The 16,057-nt window shown below is 24.1% G+C and overlaps 3 protein-coding genes across 6 annotated transcripts in view; 1 reads left to right on the top strand and 2 right to left on the bottom strand.

Annotated features, from left to right (window-relative positions):
* Positions 1-1,840, top strand: part of LOC114125141 (sodium/hydrogen exchanger 9B2-like) — an 88,527-nt gene extending 86,687 nt beyond the window's left edge. For all 4 annotated transcript variants that reach the window (XM_050204618.1, XM_027988657.2, XM_050204619.1 and 1 more), the window contains 4 exons: positions 148-306; positions 509-652; positions 1,195-1,296; positions 1,537-1,840. In XM_050204618.1, coding sequence (XP_050060575.1) covers positions 148-306; positions 509-652; positions 1,195-1,296; positions 1,537-1,707 — 576 coding nt within the window. In that variant the 3' untranslated portion in view covers positions 1,708-1,840. The remainder of the gene's footprint in view (positions 1-147; positions 307-508; positions 653-1,194; positions 1,297-1,536) is intronic.
* On the bottom strand, positions 40-6,053 carry LOC114125140 (uncharacterized). The gene is made up of 7 exons (XM_027988656.2): positions 5,867-6,053; positions 5,469-5,793; positions 5,342-5,398; positions 3,712-4,125; positions 3,375-3,581; positions 3,175-3,276; positions 40-281 (listed from the first exon to the last, which is right to left on the bottom strand). Exons 2-6 carry the CDS (start codon positions 5,787-5,789, stop codon positions 3,190-3,192), a joined length of 1,086 nt encoding a protein of 361 aa, XP_027844457.1. The 5' UTR covers positions 5,790-5,793; positions 5,867-6,053; the 3' UTR covers positions 40-281; positions 3,175-3,189.
* Positions 6,054-8,170: 2,117 nt separating this feature from the next.
* On the bottom strand, positions 8,171-15,944 carry LOC114125135 (uncharacterized). The gene is made up of 3 exons (XM_027988650.2): positions 15,596-15,944; positions 10,051-10,169; positions 8,171-8,805 (listed from the first exon to the last, which is right to left on the bottom strand). The coding sequence occupies exons 1-3, from the start codon at positions 15,629-15,631 to the stop codon at positions 8,541-8,543; spliced, it is 420 nt and encodes a 139-aa protein (XP_027844451.2). The 5' UTR covers positions 15,632-15,944; the 3' UTR covers positions 8,171-8,540.
* Between the last annotated feature and the right edge of the window lie 113 nt (positions 15,945-16,057).

Genomic DNA, 16,057 nt, shown 5'->3' with positions numbered 1-16,057 from the left:
TCTGAGATACAGAATCTGAATTTGAATTAATATAAACCATTTTGATGATATTAATATACATTTAATTTTACAGACTTTATTTTATATATTATAAATTAAAGAATTCACGTTCAAATCGTTTGTTTTTTTACAATGTTTTATTTACAGTCAAGTCTAACCCTGAAACGGACGTACATAATAACGGCTGGCGGAGTGTTGCTCACATTCGGGTCGAAAATGATCGACTTACCGGGCGCTGGTCCTTTGGCGATCATGACGGCTGCGTTTGTCTCTGCGATATGCTGGAAAAAAAACAATAGTTTTAGCGTGAGTGATGAGATAATATTTTATTTTATATATTTAAACCGAAGGGGGTGTGACGTAAATACAATTCAACCAGTTCGTCAAATGCATTAATAATGATAATACTTTACAATAATTCCTAAATTAATTTGATGGACAATGGTGACCAAATTTTAGAATGATTAAACGAATATTTAAAAATAATAATAATGTTTTATCGTTATAGGATGAAGTGGAAGTAGCGACGAACAATGTATGGGACTTTTTGGAACCTTTATTGTTCGCCTCAATCGGCACGGAAATCGATTTAAGCAGTATAAGACCGACGTTAATTACGTCAGCCTCCGTCTTGTTGGTTATTACATCATTGGTGAGTGTCTTGAAAAGCTTTAAGTACATAATATGCGGCGACCCGTAACTAACAGTTTTTTGCCTATTTTTTATGCGAGTTTCGCTATGTAACAAAACATGGAATATAATAGGTATGTTCTGTGACTTCATTATAAAGATGTCAGCACCCTATTTGTTTTTAATAATTCTTGAGGGTTTGAAATATTGTATCAAAACCGTTTAAAGTTTATTTAAATTTACAATATGTATTTTTTAATTTTTTTTAAATCAAACATTAAGCAATTTAAATATTTAAGTACAAAGATAAGTTAAACCCTTAAAAATATTACTTAAAATTTTTGTGATAGAAAAAACCTTTTCATATAATGCGATTACGTTGCACCCGAACTAGTCTTTTAAGCACATAATTCAAATGTTTTTGATACTCATGTGGAACTCTGTGATTCGTTTATGCATAGCAATATTTATTTATATACTAATTAATAAATAATATTATAAGGATTATTATACACCCGTATCTATTTGTTGTAATCATTTTACAGTTGTTTATTTTTTTTTCAGGTACGAGTGGTTACGTGTTTCTTTGTTTTAAGGGATACTAATTTCAATTTACGTGAAAAAATTTTTGTTAATATTGCGTGGTTACCAAAAGCAACAGTTCAAGTAAGATATTATAGTTATTATACGAATACGATCTATCTAAATAGTTAAAAATGCATCTATAAAAAATAATGATTATAAAGTAAAAATAATATTAAAAATACCAAACACATCGGCTTAGTTGTCAAATTCTTTTAGGTACTGTTTTGTTAACCATGTATTGAACAAATTTTATTTTTGAAACATAATATTTCTCTCGCAAAGAAATTAACTGACAAATAATAATTTATTTATTTCAAACAGGCAGCGATTGGACCAATCGCATTGGATATGGCACGCAGTCGTGATGAACGCTTAATCCCATATGCATCTGATGTATTGGCAATCAGTGTATTAGCAATATTGATCACTGCACCGATAGGAGCGATTATCATGACATTACGAGGAGAATACTTGTTAAGAAAACAATATTGATTAATTATTATTTATACCGAACAGAGAATCTTGTTCAAACAGTGAAATTAATAATTGATCAATATTAGTTTGTTCTATTATTAATGCTAGTCAAATTTTCATTGTTGTTACTTAAATACATAAAACTACTTGCTTGGTTTTTATATTTTTTTAACCAGTTCTAGCTTTTAATTTTTTTGCATTTATTATAAATTATTATCTTTAAGGTTAATATTTTATACATATAATGCAAAACAATTAATTTGCAAAGAATTCCTTAAGTCCTTTCTTAAATATCCACATTTCTTAAATTTTTTTTTCTATTCAATTAAATCAGGTTATAGTAATGCAGTCAAGATTTAGAATTCAAAAACTTTTCTTTTTTTAAGTTATAATATACATTTCCACTGGGTTTCTACTGAAATCATAAAATGTTTTTCGTATTAATTTATTTTTAAATATTTAACAATAACAAAAAGTTGTTTCCTTTATATTCCATTATAAGATTATTGAAATTTGAAAAAAAATATTCATAAAAGTAAATGAAAATAATTTTTTTAAATATAGTAGTTATAATACATTATAATAATATATAACTTATATTACACATAATCAACGATAAAATTATACAGTAGTTAGTTGCATTACTCAAAATTATAATTTGATGTTATTTAAATTCAAAAACTTTAAAGTTTAAATATAATATACTTGACTTTAGTCTCCCTCATAAATAATTTTTAGTCTAAAGTTCTTCAGCCTCTTAATTAAATTATTATTTTGGTCTATGATAAGACACTGATATTAAAATATATAAGATTAACTTAGTTTACTCAAATTATGATTTAGGTATAACATTTTCATGTTAAAATGTTATTTTCTTTTTCAAAATTACTCAAAGATCTGTTTAAGACTCATTGATCTCTTTCCGTTTACTAATTATCGTTTCCTTACTATATCAGATACACTTAATATTTTATATTAATTTTATACTTTATTTATTTATAATATTACTAGTTTAACACAATAGTTTTTAAATAACTATTTGAATAATACAATTATCAGTGTTATAATTGAAATTAGGTACTTATTATAATTAAAAAATACTTCAAATAAGGCAAATTTTTTTTTACAATAAACAAAGTTATATCAAATTTATTTTAACATTGACATGTATATCTGTGTTATAAAAATGCAATGTTCTTGCTACATTACGGGAAATTTAATTATAAACAGTACACAAAGTGATACTATTGGATTTATCCTCTAACCATGTATATTTATGTTAAGTCCTAAATTATTTGTGTTTGTTACTCTGAAAGAGTGTAGAATATATAATTATGATTGTAAATTTAAAAAAATAAAAAATACATATTAATAGTAACTTTATTTAAACATGTTATGTTTGTTAATTAATTTGTATCTGTATATTATGTATACTAAGAATTATTCCAAAAACCTAAACTTATTTTTTTTTAATAAGTAACAAACCTCTTTTTTCAGCAATTAAAATCCATATTTGGCTTGTGTTTGCTTCCTGGTCATTCTATTCTCAGCCCACATGTTTTTAAGTTTCAACTCATTGGCTTTAGCCTACAAACATTTATAAATCACATTAAATATTAATATTTAATTTAAAATGGTTACTAAATATAACATCATAATATAACACATCTCATTTTTCTCATTACCTGTTGAGCTAAATATGTTATTTGGTGTTTGCGTTTTGATTGTCCACTTATATTGATATCACTACTGACATTTTTGCTTTCTGCATATTCCTCTGTCATGTTCTTTTGTAACCACTGTTGAGACTCTTCTAAGACTTGACGCATATCCACATTTATTACTTCAACTTGCTTTATTTGAGTCTTGCTAGGATCACTAAGTTGTTTTAACTGTTAAAAAAAATATATGTATATTAACTAACTTTATTAAACTATAGTAATATAGTAATAAATAAATATATTATAATATAATATATACATATTAATATTTTTATAAAAACTGTAAAAGCATTAAACATACAGCATTTGAGTCAAGAATTAGTTTTGTCTCATCCTCTTCATAAAGGTCAGATTCACTGGGTTCAGAACAATACACTGGTCCATAAACCCTGTCGTTGTCTTCAATTATAGTTGTATTACTTTGTATTTCAGGCAACTCAAATCCAGCAATAGGAGCTACATCAAGTACTTCATTTATTTTGTTTAATCCCAAGAAATCACCATCTTCTTGATCATCATCATCATCAACTTCATCTTCAACATCAATTGGTTTAGTTTCAAAACATTTAATTTCTGTTGTTTTGGGTTTAGGGGGTTCTATATTATTTCTAATTGTACGCATTGTTGACCTAGGAACCATTGATATAGTTGTAGCAGCTTTGCTTGTTTTTTTATTTTTGGGATCAGGTAACATGGAGAATAAGCCGCATCCACTCTGTAAAACCACAAAAAATTTACTCAAAATTGTATAAAAAATTAAATAGTATAAGACCAATCATAACAATATTATAGTGAACAGGGTAGAACCATAGAACATTATACTTTGATAATTTCAAATTTTAGTAATGAAATGACTCCTTCTAAGCATTGCAATATATTAACAATTTATTTTGTTCCAAAGAATATTAGACTAATGGATAACTAAAGGATTAAGTCTATAGCCTTAAAGAGCTTAAATATAATGAAATATTCTTTTAGAATATTTTTTGATTATTTTTTAATCATAAATTATAACATAACTTAAAAAATATTGAACAAATTACAAAAGATAAATATCTGGATTAATATGAAAATTATATTTTAAAGATAATTATTAATTATATTATAGCTAAAACATCAAAATTAGGATTACCTATTAGCTATTTTAAAATTGTTATTAACAAAAATATGCATTATTGCAGCTTTAAATAAACATTATACTATGCAACAGCAAATAGATAAGCAATTTTATTTTATGAAACCCTTTTTTTGTGTCCACTTTTATCGGGGAACCTCTACGTTTTTTGTTTCTAAATGTAGCTATTTTTATTTATCTTTCAACAATAAGTTAATACAGTTCAATAAATAGAACCCCTACTCTGTTTCAATAGTTTTAATGTATAAAACATTTTTCCTTGCTAGCCACTATAAATTTTTAGTTAAATTTTTTAAAGTTATTTTCTTGAAAATTTTGAAAAAAGCGCTTAAGTTTCGTGGAACCCTGGGGTTCTGAGGAACACAGTTTAAGAAACGCTGCTGTAAAGTATGGTATTGAAGATTTTTGAAACACTTATTTGTGTATATTGGACATGGCTTTGTTGCTAAAAATCCGAGTTTTCACCCATTTGAGAGCAACATAAGACTTTATCTAACCACATTTAGTGACTGTGACCAAACAATGCCACACTATGCGATGCCTACAATCTATTTATTAAACTATTTAGGCTAAAATTTAAAATTAAACTCAATTAAAAGATGTTGTTTAATTATTTATAAAAAATAAAAATATGAGTTTCAAATCTTAATATATCATGTGTTATACTCTAAACATTTTTTAAACAAGTTTAAAATATTTTATTAGCTAAAAAAAATAAATCCAAGCGTTAAGATTTGAAAATTTAAGTTAGAAGTTTGAATTCACTTAAAATTATACCTTAATAATTGAAACTTACATTTGAAGGTTTGATAATTTTACATTTTGGTTGATAATCGTCATCTTCATCGTAAAACTACAAAAATTAAAAATTAATTATAATCACATTAACTTTTTACGTAATATTTTAAATTATGAATAAGTACTTCATTTAATGAAGGAATTATTATTTTGACTTTTCCTCCAGTTTTAGGTTTAGGTAATGTGGGAAATAAAGGAATTTCTTTTTTCTCTTGAATGATATTGACCATTGGTTTTGTTTGTACCACTGGTTTTTCTTCATCAATTGAATCATAATCATCTATTGTTTTTACGTTTTCAACAGATTTGGGTTTAGGCAACGTTAAAAATGGTTTACTATCAATTTTATTAGTCTCTACTTTCACAACATTGGGTGATGGACTTATTTCTTCACCATTATCGTCATCTGAATCATAATCACTATCTGCATATGCTACGAGCGACATGATACTAACAAATTAAAATCGAAATAAATATCTATATTATGTTCATGCTTACACAAAACAAAATCTCAATTACTCACTTAATTTTACTGGAATGTTCACTTCTAGTTTTGGAAAACTGTAGATATATTTATATGTTGAAGGTTTTATAACTTATCTATTAAAGTTATAACTAATTAAGTAGTGTGTTTTTAACTTTATTAAAAACTAAAAAGTGATTGTTTAAAATAAGTAATAGGTACCTAACAATATTATGTTATTAATGTTATTATAACATTGATAATAATTGAGTTCATTCAGCACAAGGATTCCATATCACCATATCTATAATCGTGATGCAGTGTTACCAACATAACCTTTAATATTTCCATTAATCCACTCTTATTGTTTAATTTTGTGATTAACGCTTAAATCACCTATATTCAAATTTTAAAATTCAGATAACTACTGTGCAAAAGTTAGAAGTCAGGCAAAACAAGTACTCAAGTATTAAACACTCGACTCGATGGATAGTATTTTTGGATTCAAATAATAACGATACATTTACCAAGAAAATAGAATAAATCATTTTAACATAGTAAGTACCTAGGTACCAATCTAACGTAAAACAATTTTTCATAATTAATTTATAGAATTAACTAAATTTATACTATTTTTTTTTTTTTATAATATAATTGTATAGGTCATAGGATTCAAATAGCCAAATAGGCTAACTATTTATCTTCATCATAGGAATACAAAATTAATTAAAAATAAAAATGTTTATATTATTATTTATTATAGTGTAACTTACTAGTAGGTATTTAGTTATTATAATATTTTACAATTATATTTTTAAACATTTAGTGATAGTCGATAGATAAACAAGAATAAATAAGCAAATCAATCAAAATATTTTTATTGAATAAATAATAAAATAATAATTTAATAACTTTAAAATAAATACTACTAATAAATATTACTACATTAAAAAAAAATAATTCAAAATATTGTAGTCTAATAACAATTTATAATGTTATTATAATAAATAATATTTAAAATAATCTAATATAGGTATAATATTTGTTAATTTATTTGGCGTAGTTTTAAGCTATACAATATGTATACCATGCATTATTTACTATATAGGTAGATTTCTAGACTTAGTAGATAACTATCTATTCTTTATACGTTATTCTTAGTTATATTTCTTAGTTTTATTATTTGTACATTTAATGATATTAACTTCATAATTATTTTATTAAACTTGTTTCACTTCAATTGGCCACAACTCCTATAAATGAGGTCGTATAGTTGCCGTGTATTAGTGTAGAGTCATTTGTAAAATATAATATAGGTACTTAATGTATTTCAATGGTATAAAGAAGATTTTAATGTATGGAGGAGTGTTGAAAATTATTTTTATATACGTAAGTTTAATTTTCTGAATTAATTGGAATTTAAATTTTAGGACTTTTCTGTCTTTTCAGCAATTCTTGTACAAATCACAACTATAATAAATGGTTACTTTAATCTTACTATTACGTTCGTAGAATAATGAAAGTATTTTAAATGTCACTGAAATATCTTCAGAACCCTTAACTTACCGATGATAGTGGTTATACCATTGAAATTTTTAATGAAATGGTGGGTGAGTCAATTGCCATTATTTATAATTATTCTTAGTTAAAATAATTCAAATTAATTTAAATTAATTTTGTACCTACGTATATTTGATAGGTACCAATACAATGTTATATCGATGTAAATTATAATATTATATTGAAAATAATAATTATAAATATACATATGTGAATTTACTTTTAAATACAATACGTACAACAAACAAAATGTATTGCTTTTAAATATTGCATTTTATATATTAAACATTGACACAAAACCGGTCATTATCTACCGTTACTCGTTTTCAAAAAAAAAAAAAAAAACTTAATTGCGGTATCAACTAAGATCACAGAGTAAATTTAAATTATTTTGTAATAAAATTCCTTAAACTGATAAAAAGTAACGCATATATAGTAGCGTTTATTTTATATTCAGACAATCGTATCAAATTGAAAGAAAATAGCACATATATCTTTTAATGTAACATTATAATTGATCTCCTGAATTTAAATGTATGTATAATTGACATCGAGACTGGTATGCCAGTCAGCAGATGGCGGAACTAGTAGGTACATAAGTATTATAGTATTAAATATTAATAAATAATAATAAATAATTAAAAAGTGGATCTAAAAATAAATATCTTAACAACGAGAAAGTAAAAGAAAAATATAAATTGGGATAACTACTAATCAGATTTAAAATTTAAAACACATGCATACAACGCAGTAACAAGAAATCTAGTTCTTAATATAAGTGGTACTAACTACTAAGTAGGTATGTAGGTATAACTATATAGGTAGGTATTTATTTGCATTTAAAATTTCACACCAACTCGATTTCACGATGGGTGTAAAATGTACACTATACTATACTATTAGGTACACTAAATCTACATAATTTAGTGGGTGGTACTCCAATATTGGTGGACAATGTTTTTACAGTTGAATGAAGATGTGTAATCAGTAGAATACATTTCACTCCGTTTAAATATTAATGAGTAAGCTGCGTACAATTTTATAATAATACCATCTATACGATACGTGTTTAAAAGAAAAAAAAGAAAAGAAAAAATAACAGCGACAATGGTGACTTGAACTCTTCTTCTGTCGAAGTAGACTATTATGTTGGGTATCTTTATAGTGCAAAATTTTACGTCATAAACTCAAAGTCATGAATGTCTTCTTGTACGGCTATGTGCCTATAAATGTTGAACATAGCACCGAGGACATCTTTGGGTTGTGACGCTCCGTCGCCGCCTCCATTCCCAGTTATGTAGTTGAACATACCAGAGAGCAAGCCACCGAAAGCGGTCACCATGTCAGGTACGTTGAACGTGATCGGGAATACGGGAACAGCTTCAACTAGGTTGCCAATTGCTGAGTAGAAAATTCGAGCTAATTCTGGCGCATTTGTCCTGTTTAAAAACATAAAAATAATAAAAATAAACTCATGGTATTTTTACTATACTTTTAAACTTTAAAAATTTCATTCAAAATAATTTATTGTCGAAAACATGGAGAATATAAAAAATAACGAGTTTTAAACTAATGGTTTTTATATATTTTATATGCGTTCAACATTTAGATGATGAGCAGAGTAGTTGAGCAACACAATTATTTATCAATGTACCACAATTTACTAATCATTATTCTCTAAACAGCTAAATGTAAATATCAATAAAAAAAATAAAAGAGGAAAGTAGGTAGTTAATCGCTCTGTTGTACAATAGATCTAGAATGTATCTCGGCAATACGTAAGTTACTATAATGTGTGTGCTGTAAAATTGAGTTCAATAATAAATCATTGCATTCAAAAAAAGATTCTATGTGAAGATATTTATGTCATCCTATATAACGAAGTAATTTTATGATTTATTTATAAGCCTTTATTAGTATATTAATAAAATTATTTTAAAATTGACTGAGTACCTAGTTAGTCTTCTGTTATAAAGTTTTATATAATTAAATTATTATACCGGTTTATCCATTTTATGCAATATTAAACTCATTATTTCAAAAAAAGTTTAACATTTATAAAAATATTTTTTTATCGTTCTTTTTTTCTTTTTTTTTTTTAATGATGAGGTGCATTTTTAATTCCTTATTTTAAAGCAGATTTTTGTATGGAGTTGATATATATTTTGGACAAATAGTTTTTGTGTTTAACTATTTATAGTTTAAACGAGTGGAGTAAATAGTATCTTCTAAAATGTTGAACCACTATCCGGCTCATCTTGACTTTAAAGTTTAAATACCTATAGGTACCTACTTAATAAACTATTTGTCCAAAATTTTTATAGATCAAAATACTCCAAATAATTTTCTATTTTACAATATTATAAAATTAAAAATGTACGCTATCATTAGAATGATTAATGGAGTACTTAAAAAAGTGCAATTATAAAAATAGTAAAAATAATGTATTTTCCCAAAAATGTAGTTTTGTAACAATTTCAAAAATATATTAAGGAAATATGTTCAAAAAACGTTAGTATTTTTTTAATTTATAATAAAATTGTCTTTCGCTAAATAGATCACCCCGTATATTATAAGAATAATAATATATTAAACTGAAATATATTAATTTTACTCAGTCAATTTTACTACATTATTTATGTAATCGCCTTATAAATATAATTATTTTTGATATTTTTAATTACGCTGTCTCTTTCAAATCTTTCATCGGTACTGCCGGAATCACTCCAGTGTCTCTTAAAAGAGCCGAAATTCCCGCATTCGTTTGTAATATGTTCAGGCATAATAATGTGAAAATCAGCAACTGAAAATAAAAATTATATTCTCAATTATTTTAAAAATCATATTAAGAAAAAATGGAAAAGCACCGTTTTTTATGCTAATTTTTATTTTTATAATTTAAAATGTGACAATTTTTTAGATTTAGACATTTAATTCTTTTTTTTTGGGGGGAGTGTAAAAAAAAACAATTAAATAATTGTTTTCTAAGTTTTTGTCTTCTCTTTTTAATTTTCAGATCCTCAAGATCTATACTTTGAAATAATTAGAGATGTAAGTAGGTAGTCATGTATTTAATGATGTGCCCAGCATTATGGAAAATACATAGATGATAGAAAATGTATAAGTTAGGTACTTTTATTGATAATGTGATAATGTGATGAGTACCTAACATGCTATAACTACCATAATATAAGTACCTAATAGTAATACATAATAAAATCTTAATACTAATAATAAAAAAACTAACGATCTAATATATCTATTTTAATATATCGTAGTAATACTGGCTTTTTTCTATTAAATCGATAATATTATTAGTATGCTAATATTTGATTTAAACTATAATTACCATAATAATATTGTATTACATTTAAGTATGTGTGTTTTTTTCATTATTATTAAAATAGTAAGAGAATATAATATGTTTTGTAATTATATTTGTATGTCATATTTATTAAATCCTTTTCTAACCAGTTTCTAGTTGAAATATTATCTAATCATACAATTTTGTTTAAAACTTTAAAACATTAAGTTTCATAAGCAATAACACATGATTGTAAAAATAAATGCTACTTTTTTTCCTTGAATCTAAAAATAATTCAAGTTTTCAATTGAAATTAATTTATATCCTTATATTTTAAAAGTTAAATATTTTTCAGCGAATAAAATTTTTTGTTTAAACAAAAACTTTATCCAAATAATTATTATATTGGAGAACAACTCAAATTTAAAATATTTTAATAGTTGATACTTTTTTTATTTTTTTATTATTAATTGATTTTAAATGTAGATATTTAGTAGTTTTAATCATACATGTTATAACAAAAAAATATTATCTGGGTGTAAGTAAGATAAAGTTTTATAGTTATTTTTTTTTTTAAATAAAAAACGCCTATGGCTTGATGATTAATTCTTTAACGATACTTAGTTAAACATCTATGTAATTTATTATTGTATAAAGTGATGGGTCAAATGTTTTTCATTTCTCCAGATGCTTCTATAAACTATGAGGATGGGCAATAGAACCGGTTTTCGTATATCATTTGATTCGGTTTAAGTGGAAAAATCAGAGAAAGTGGAAATGTCACGACTTTGGAGACTAGCATACCTAAGTAATACCAGATAACGTGTTAACTAAATAGAGATGATCGTCTGCGGCTATGATCACGATTTAATAATCTAAGTAGAATATTATATCCTTTAAGGGTTTTTTCACATACGAGAAAAACAGACGTATTGAACTTTGAACTACTGAGTTTATGGCCAAGTATTTTTCTAATTAAAATTAATTAAATTCTTAAATTGATTTATAAATATTATTCAACGGTACGCAAACGGACAAAAATTTCATTTGTTTTTTTTTCAATTTTCAATTAGGTACTAAAATATTCAAGTTAGGTGTAATCAAAATTGTTATTTAATATTTATATTAATTTATTGTAGTAATATAAATTTTAAGATACCTACTTACTTGATTTAGTATGATGATATTATATTTAAGTTCTTACTTATAGATGAGTAATAACAATTATATAATATAAATAATATTATTGATATTATATTTAATTTATATAGGTAGTAACTAATAATTTGTCATAAGTGTACAACTTTCGTCAAAACCTAGTACTTTTATTACTTCAACCAGATTTTATCATCTTCGTTTAATTCCTGTAATATTATATTCTACTAAGTTTTATTATTATAATTTATACTATTTAGGGTAATATTTAGGCCAATTGCCATGGGCGTAAAATTATTTATGTTCACCAATATTATTTACGATCTTTTTATTTACAATCTTTCTACTCTACTAATCTGTTATAAGATGTTATTTTATTCATAATATGTGTTTGAATTATATACATAACATGTATACGACGAAGATACCGGATCTATTTTGTATTTACTATTTCCATTAGAATTCGAAACCAGTTTAAATTTAATTGCATGTACCTATGGTTAACTTGGTTAAGTATAAATAACCAAAAAATAATATTTTAGTAGGAATTTATTATTTTATATAAATATTTATCTAATCTAGCTTAAAAATGTTTTAAGTTCTTTGCATGAGTAATATTTTTAATATTTTGAACACTCTAGTACGTGATGTATTGTTAATTATAAATTTTCAAATTTAGATTGAAGTATGCGTGAAGTAGTCATCAATAATCTATTTTTGAATAAATAACCTTGCATGGTCGATAAAAGAGCTAGAATATATTATTTTCTTTTTTCAAAGTATAATTTTTTTTAATATTATGAAAAAGATTTATTAAAGAAGAAGAAAAAGAACTTGAAATTAGACTGATATAAATAGGTATATAATATAACAAATATTAATAGGTTTTGATTTATCATTGAGTTATGTGGATAGTTTTTGATACAACATAATATAACCCTTGATCAATTGCAGTTGTACCTATTTTAAAATGTATTAAGAATTAATTCAAGTGCCTATGTTGCTCATAATAATATACATACATATTATGTATTATTTTATTATTATTTTTGTTTTTATATGACATATAATATAATACAATATTATATTATGTATATTCATTATTCATAAATATCCGTGTACGCCATTGCGTAGGTTGCGTAGGTAGTAGGTACGTAAATATTTATTTTTATTAATTGCTTTCTATCTTTACGATAAATAAGAATTTTATCAAACAGAATAATAACGACTCACAATTAATCTTTTCTACTATTTAGTCATAATCTCATTTAAAAATCTAGGTACTATAAGTTTAATATAAGAAAAAAGTTAAATAACGACTTAAATCATCAATTAATTTTACAAAGCTGTGCTATATTCTATCTTGCTGCAATTGTTGAGATACGCCTCCGTAATCAGCTTTCCAAATCGAAAGTTGTTTAAATATTTTGATATTTTTAGTATGAAATTAAGGTATGAATTTACAATTTTACAAGTTAAATCAATTAATTTTGGCTACAATAAATATAATCCTGTTTTAATTTATTTGTCAATCGTATTTAAAAAATTGGAGAAATCCTATTAAAAAAAAACTTGTTATTTTCTCTAGAGTATGGAAAATTATTGTATCATAGAAATAATTTTTTGAGTCCTGGTAATAAAAACATGATGGTATAAAAATTGGCATGGAAACGAAATTATATTAGTTATAGTTATGCATTAGCTCCTAGAAAAAACTTAGGTACCTACTGTAATGCAAAATTAGACAGAAAATAAAGTAGTACTCAGCTTGAAAACATAGATTTGTTAAAATGATATCAACATAATAGGATAGCTTTAACATAATAATAATAATAATAATAATAGTAATAAAAAGAGCCAACAATCCAACATACTCGAATTTTTTATTTATATCGTATCTAGGAAAAGCTGATTTATATTAATACCTGGTATACAAACCGATTATTTCTTTTTTGAATAAATAAAAAAAAAACAAAATCGATTTTTTCAAAAACAGGTATTGCATAGATACTAAATATTCATGTTTTTCAATATATTTTTTTTATCTTTTAGTTTTTCTCATTTATTTTTTAAAAAAAAAAAAACTAAAAATTTTTACTTTTAACAAAGTCCTTTTACTTCTTTTAATTATTGATATCTAATAATTTTAATATTGGAGTATATTTTTCCAATCTAAAATGTAAGGTCGGACATACAAAAAATATATATAAGAAACAAAACAAATTATAATAAAGAAAGTGAATTTATTTAGAATCTTTTTATGTGATTGTTTTAATATTTCCTAGTTTGTGTACCTCGGCGTTATTAATTAATTAAAATTATAATATCTACCATTTTAGATTGCTCGGGGCTGTATCGTGTTATCTCATAGTACGGTAATTTTATATTATCTCTCGAGACATTCAGAGATTGCTGATGGATAAACTTCCTATATCATAACTTGTATATTTTATCTTATAGGTCTAGGTCGTCTAGGAGAAAGTTTTGAATTCTTGTCATTGAAATTCAAGATGAAAAAAGTAATGGATGACATTGTTTATTGTGTTTCAGACCCTCATCGTGTTTCCTCCTTTTATTTACATAGATAAATGTAAATATTTGTAAATGTGATCATAGTAAAAGGCATAGAAAGTTCAAAAAAAAAAAATATATATAAGATTGCTTGAAGTATTGAAACTTGTATCTTAATACTAAATACAAAAAATTGAAAATACTAAAATACTTCTAGTATTGTTTAATTAAGATTACTAGATAAAAATTATTAAAGACTTCCGTTAAAATTAATAAATCATAGTATACATAGTACACACATATTACAATATAATCAATATTTAAAGCATTTTACTGTTATAATAATATTATCATGGATAAAACATTTGCAAAACATATTATAACGGAGACGATGGAATTCAGAAAATAAATTATGGCGCTCATAGACATGTAAATTTATTCATGAACCTTGTTTTTTTAGTTAAATGTATTTTTAACCTATTAAAAAAAAATAAGTATGCTTAGAGTAATTTTTTTACATTTAGATGTGTATATTTTTATCAATTCGTTAGTTTAGAGTTCTATGTTTTGAGTTTTAGGATTTTAGTTGTAATAAGTTAAACATTTTATTGTTAAAATCTGTAATTTTCAAAACTTACAATACATATATACATAAGAATGCTTCAGTTACTAATTTATCGTATAAATTATTTGAATTGTATAATGTTATTAAATTATTAGTGAGTAACCTTTTTTTTAAATAACACCAATAAAAGATAGAATACACTTATATACTTAAATTAAATTATATTATATGCATAATTTACAATAGAAATACAAGAATACGATAGATGTAGTAATGTACTACACTATAATTTATTTTAGGTTAGAATTTAAAAAAAAATAATCTTGTTCAAAATTTAATAATTTATATTTAAAGTACTTAATGTGAAAAAAACGTTTAAATTTATTTTGTATAAACAAACACTAATCATATCCCAAAAAGTAATTTTTAGAATATATCTATTGTAAAATTTATCAATGATACTTTTTTTTAAATTATAAGTTCTAATATGTAAGTATTTACAAATAATTTTAATTTAAATACATATCATAAAAAAAATTTCACAGGTACATTTTTTTTAAATATGTATTATTTTTATTATACTTAGATATGTATTTGATGTGTTAAAATTAAATATATTACAAAATTAAAGATTTATTAAATATCATTGTAAGTTAAATTTGGGACGTATTAAAAATAAAATAATATTACTTACACTATAATGTAGTTTATTCATCCCGTGTACGTACATCTTGTTTTTTATGAGTATATTTGTTTTGTATTACGTATTTTTAATTTCAATAATTATTTTTAAATATTCCCTGGACGACGTAAAAAAAAACTAAAACATGTCTTTGGATTTATTTTAACTGTAATACTAGCTAGTAGTGATATCACGATCGCGCGAGAGTCGAGTATAGACTGAAAGGACTTTCTTTTTCAAATATTCAGTGTGGAGATTATAGCAATTGCCGGAGCAGGTTTCAGAAAAGGGTTGTCGTATGTGAAAAGTAAGTTGAACACAATTATAAAATAAATACGTATGACTTTAAAACACAAATAATTATTCATTATTTTCATTCTTATAGGGAGCAAAAATACTATATAATATTAAAAGATACCAATTTAAATTTGAAATCACATTTAATATACGAATAAACATTTGACATTAATTTAT

The sequence above is a fragment of the Aphis gossypii genome, chromosome 3 (genome assembly GCF_020184175.1).
Source record: "Aphis gossypii isolate Hap1 chromosome 3, ASM2018417v2, whole genome shotgun sequence".
Taxonomy (NCBI): Eukaryota; Metazoa; Arthropoda; class Insecta; order Hemiptera; family Aphididae; genus Aphis; species Aphis gossypii.
This window is presented reverse-complemented; position numbering and strand designations above follow the sequence as displayed.

What these genes read in the sequence shown, in the direction of transcription:
- LOC114125140 (XM_027988656.2), bottom strand. Translation starts at nt 5,789, where the DNA reads ATGTCGCTCGTAGCATATGCAGATAGTGATTATGATTCAGATGACGAT. An exon ending in AAATTATCAAACCTTCAAAT is followed by an intron (nt 4,126 to 5,341) that starts GTAAGTTTCAAT and finishes GTGGTTTTACAG; the next exon opens with AGTGGATGCGGCTTATTCTC. An exon ending in TAACATATTTAGCTCAACAG is followed by an intron (nt 3,277 to 3,374) that starts GTAATGAGAAAA and finishes AAATGTTTGTAG; the next exon opens with GCTAAAGCCAATGAGTTGAA.
- LOC114125135 (XM_027988650.2), bottom strand. Translation starts at nt 15,631, where the DNA reads ATGTACGTACACGGGATGAATAAACTACATTATAGT. An exon ending in TGAATAAACTACATTATAGT is followed by an intron (nt 10,170 to 15,595) that starts GTAAGTAATATT and finishes TTTTATTTTCAG; the next exon opens with TTGCTGATTTTCACATTATT. An exon ending in AAAGATTTGAAAGAGACAGC is followed by an intron (nt 8,806 to 10,050) that starts GTAATTAAAAAT and finishes GTTTTTAAACAG; the next exon opens with GACAAATGCGCCAGAATTAG.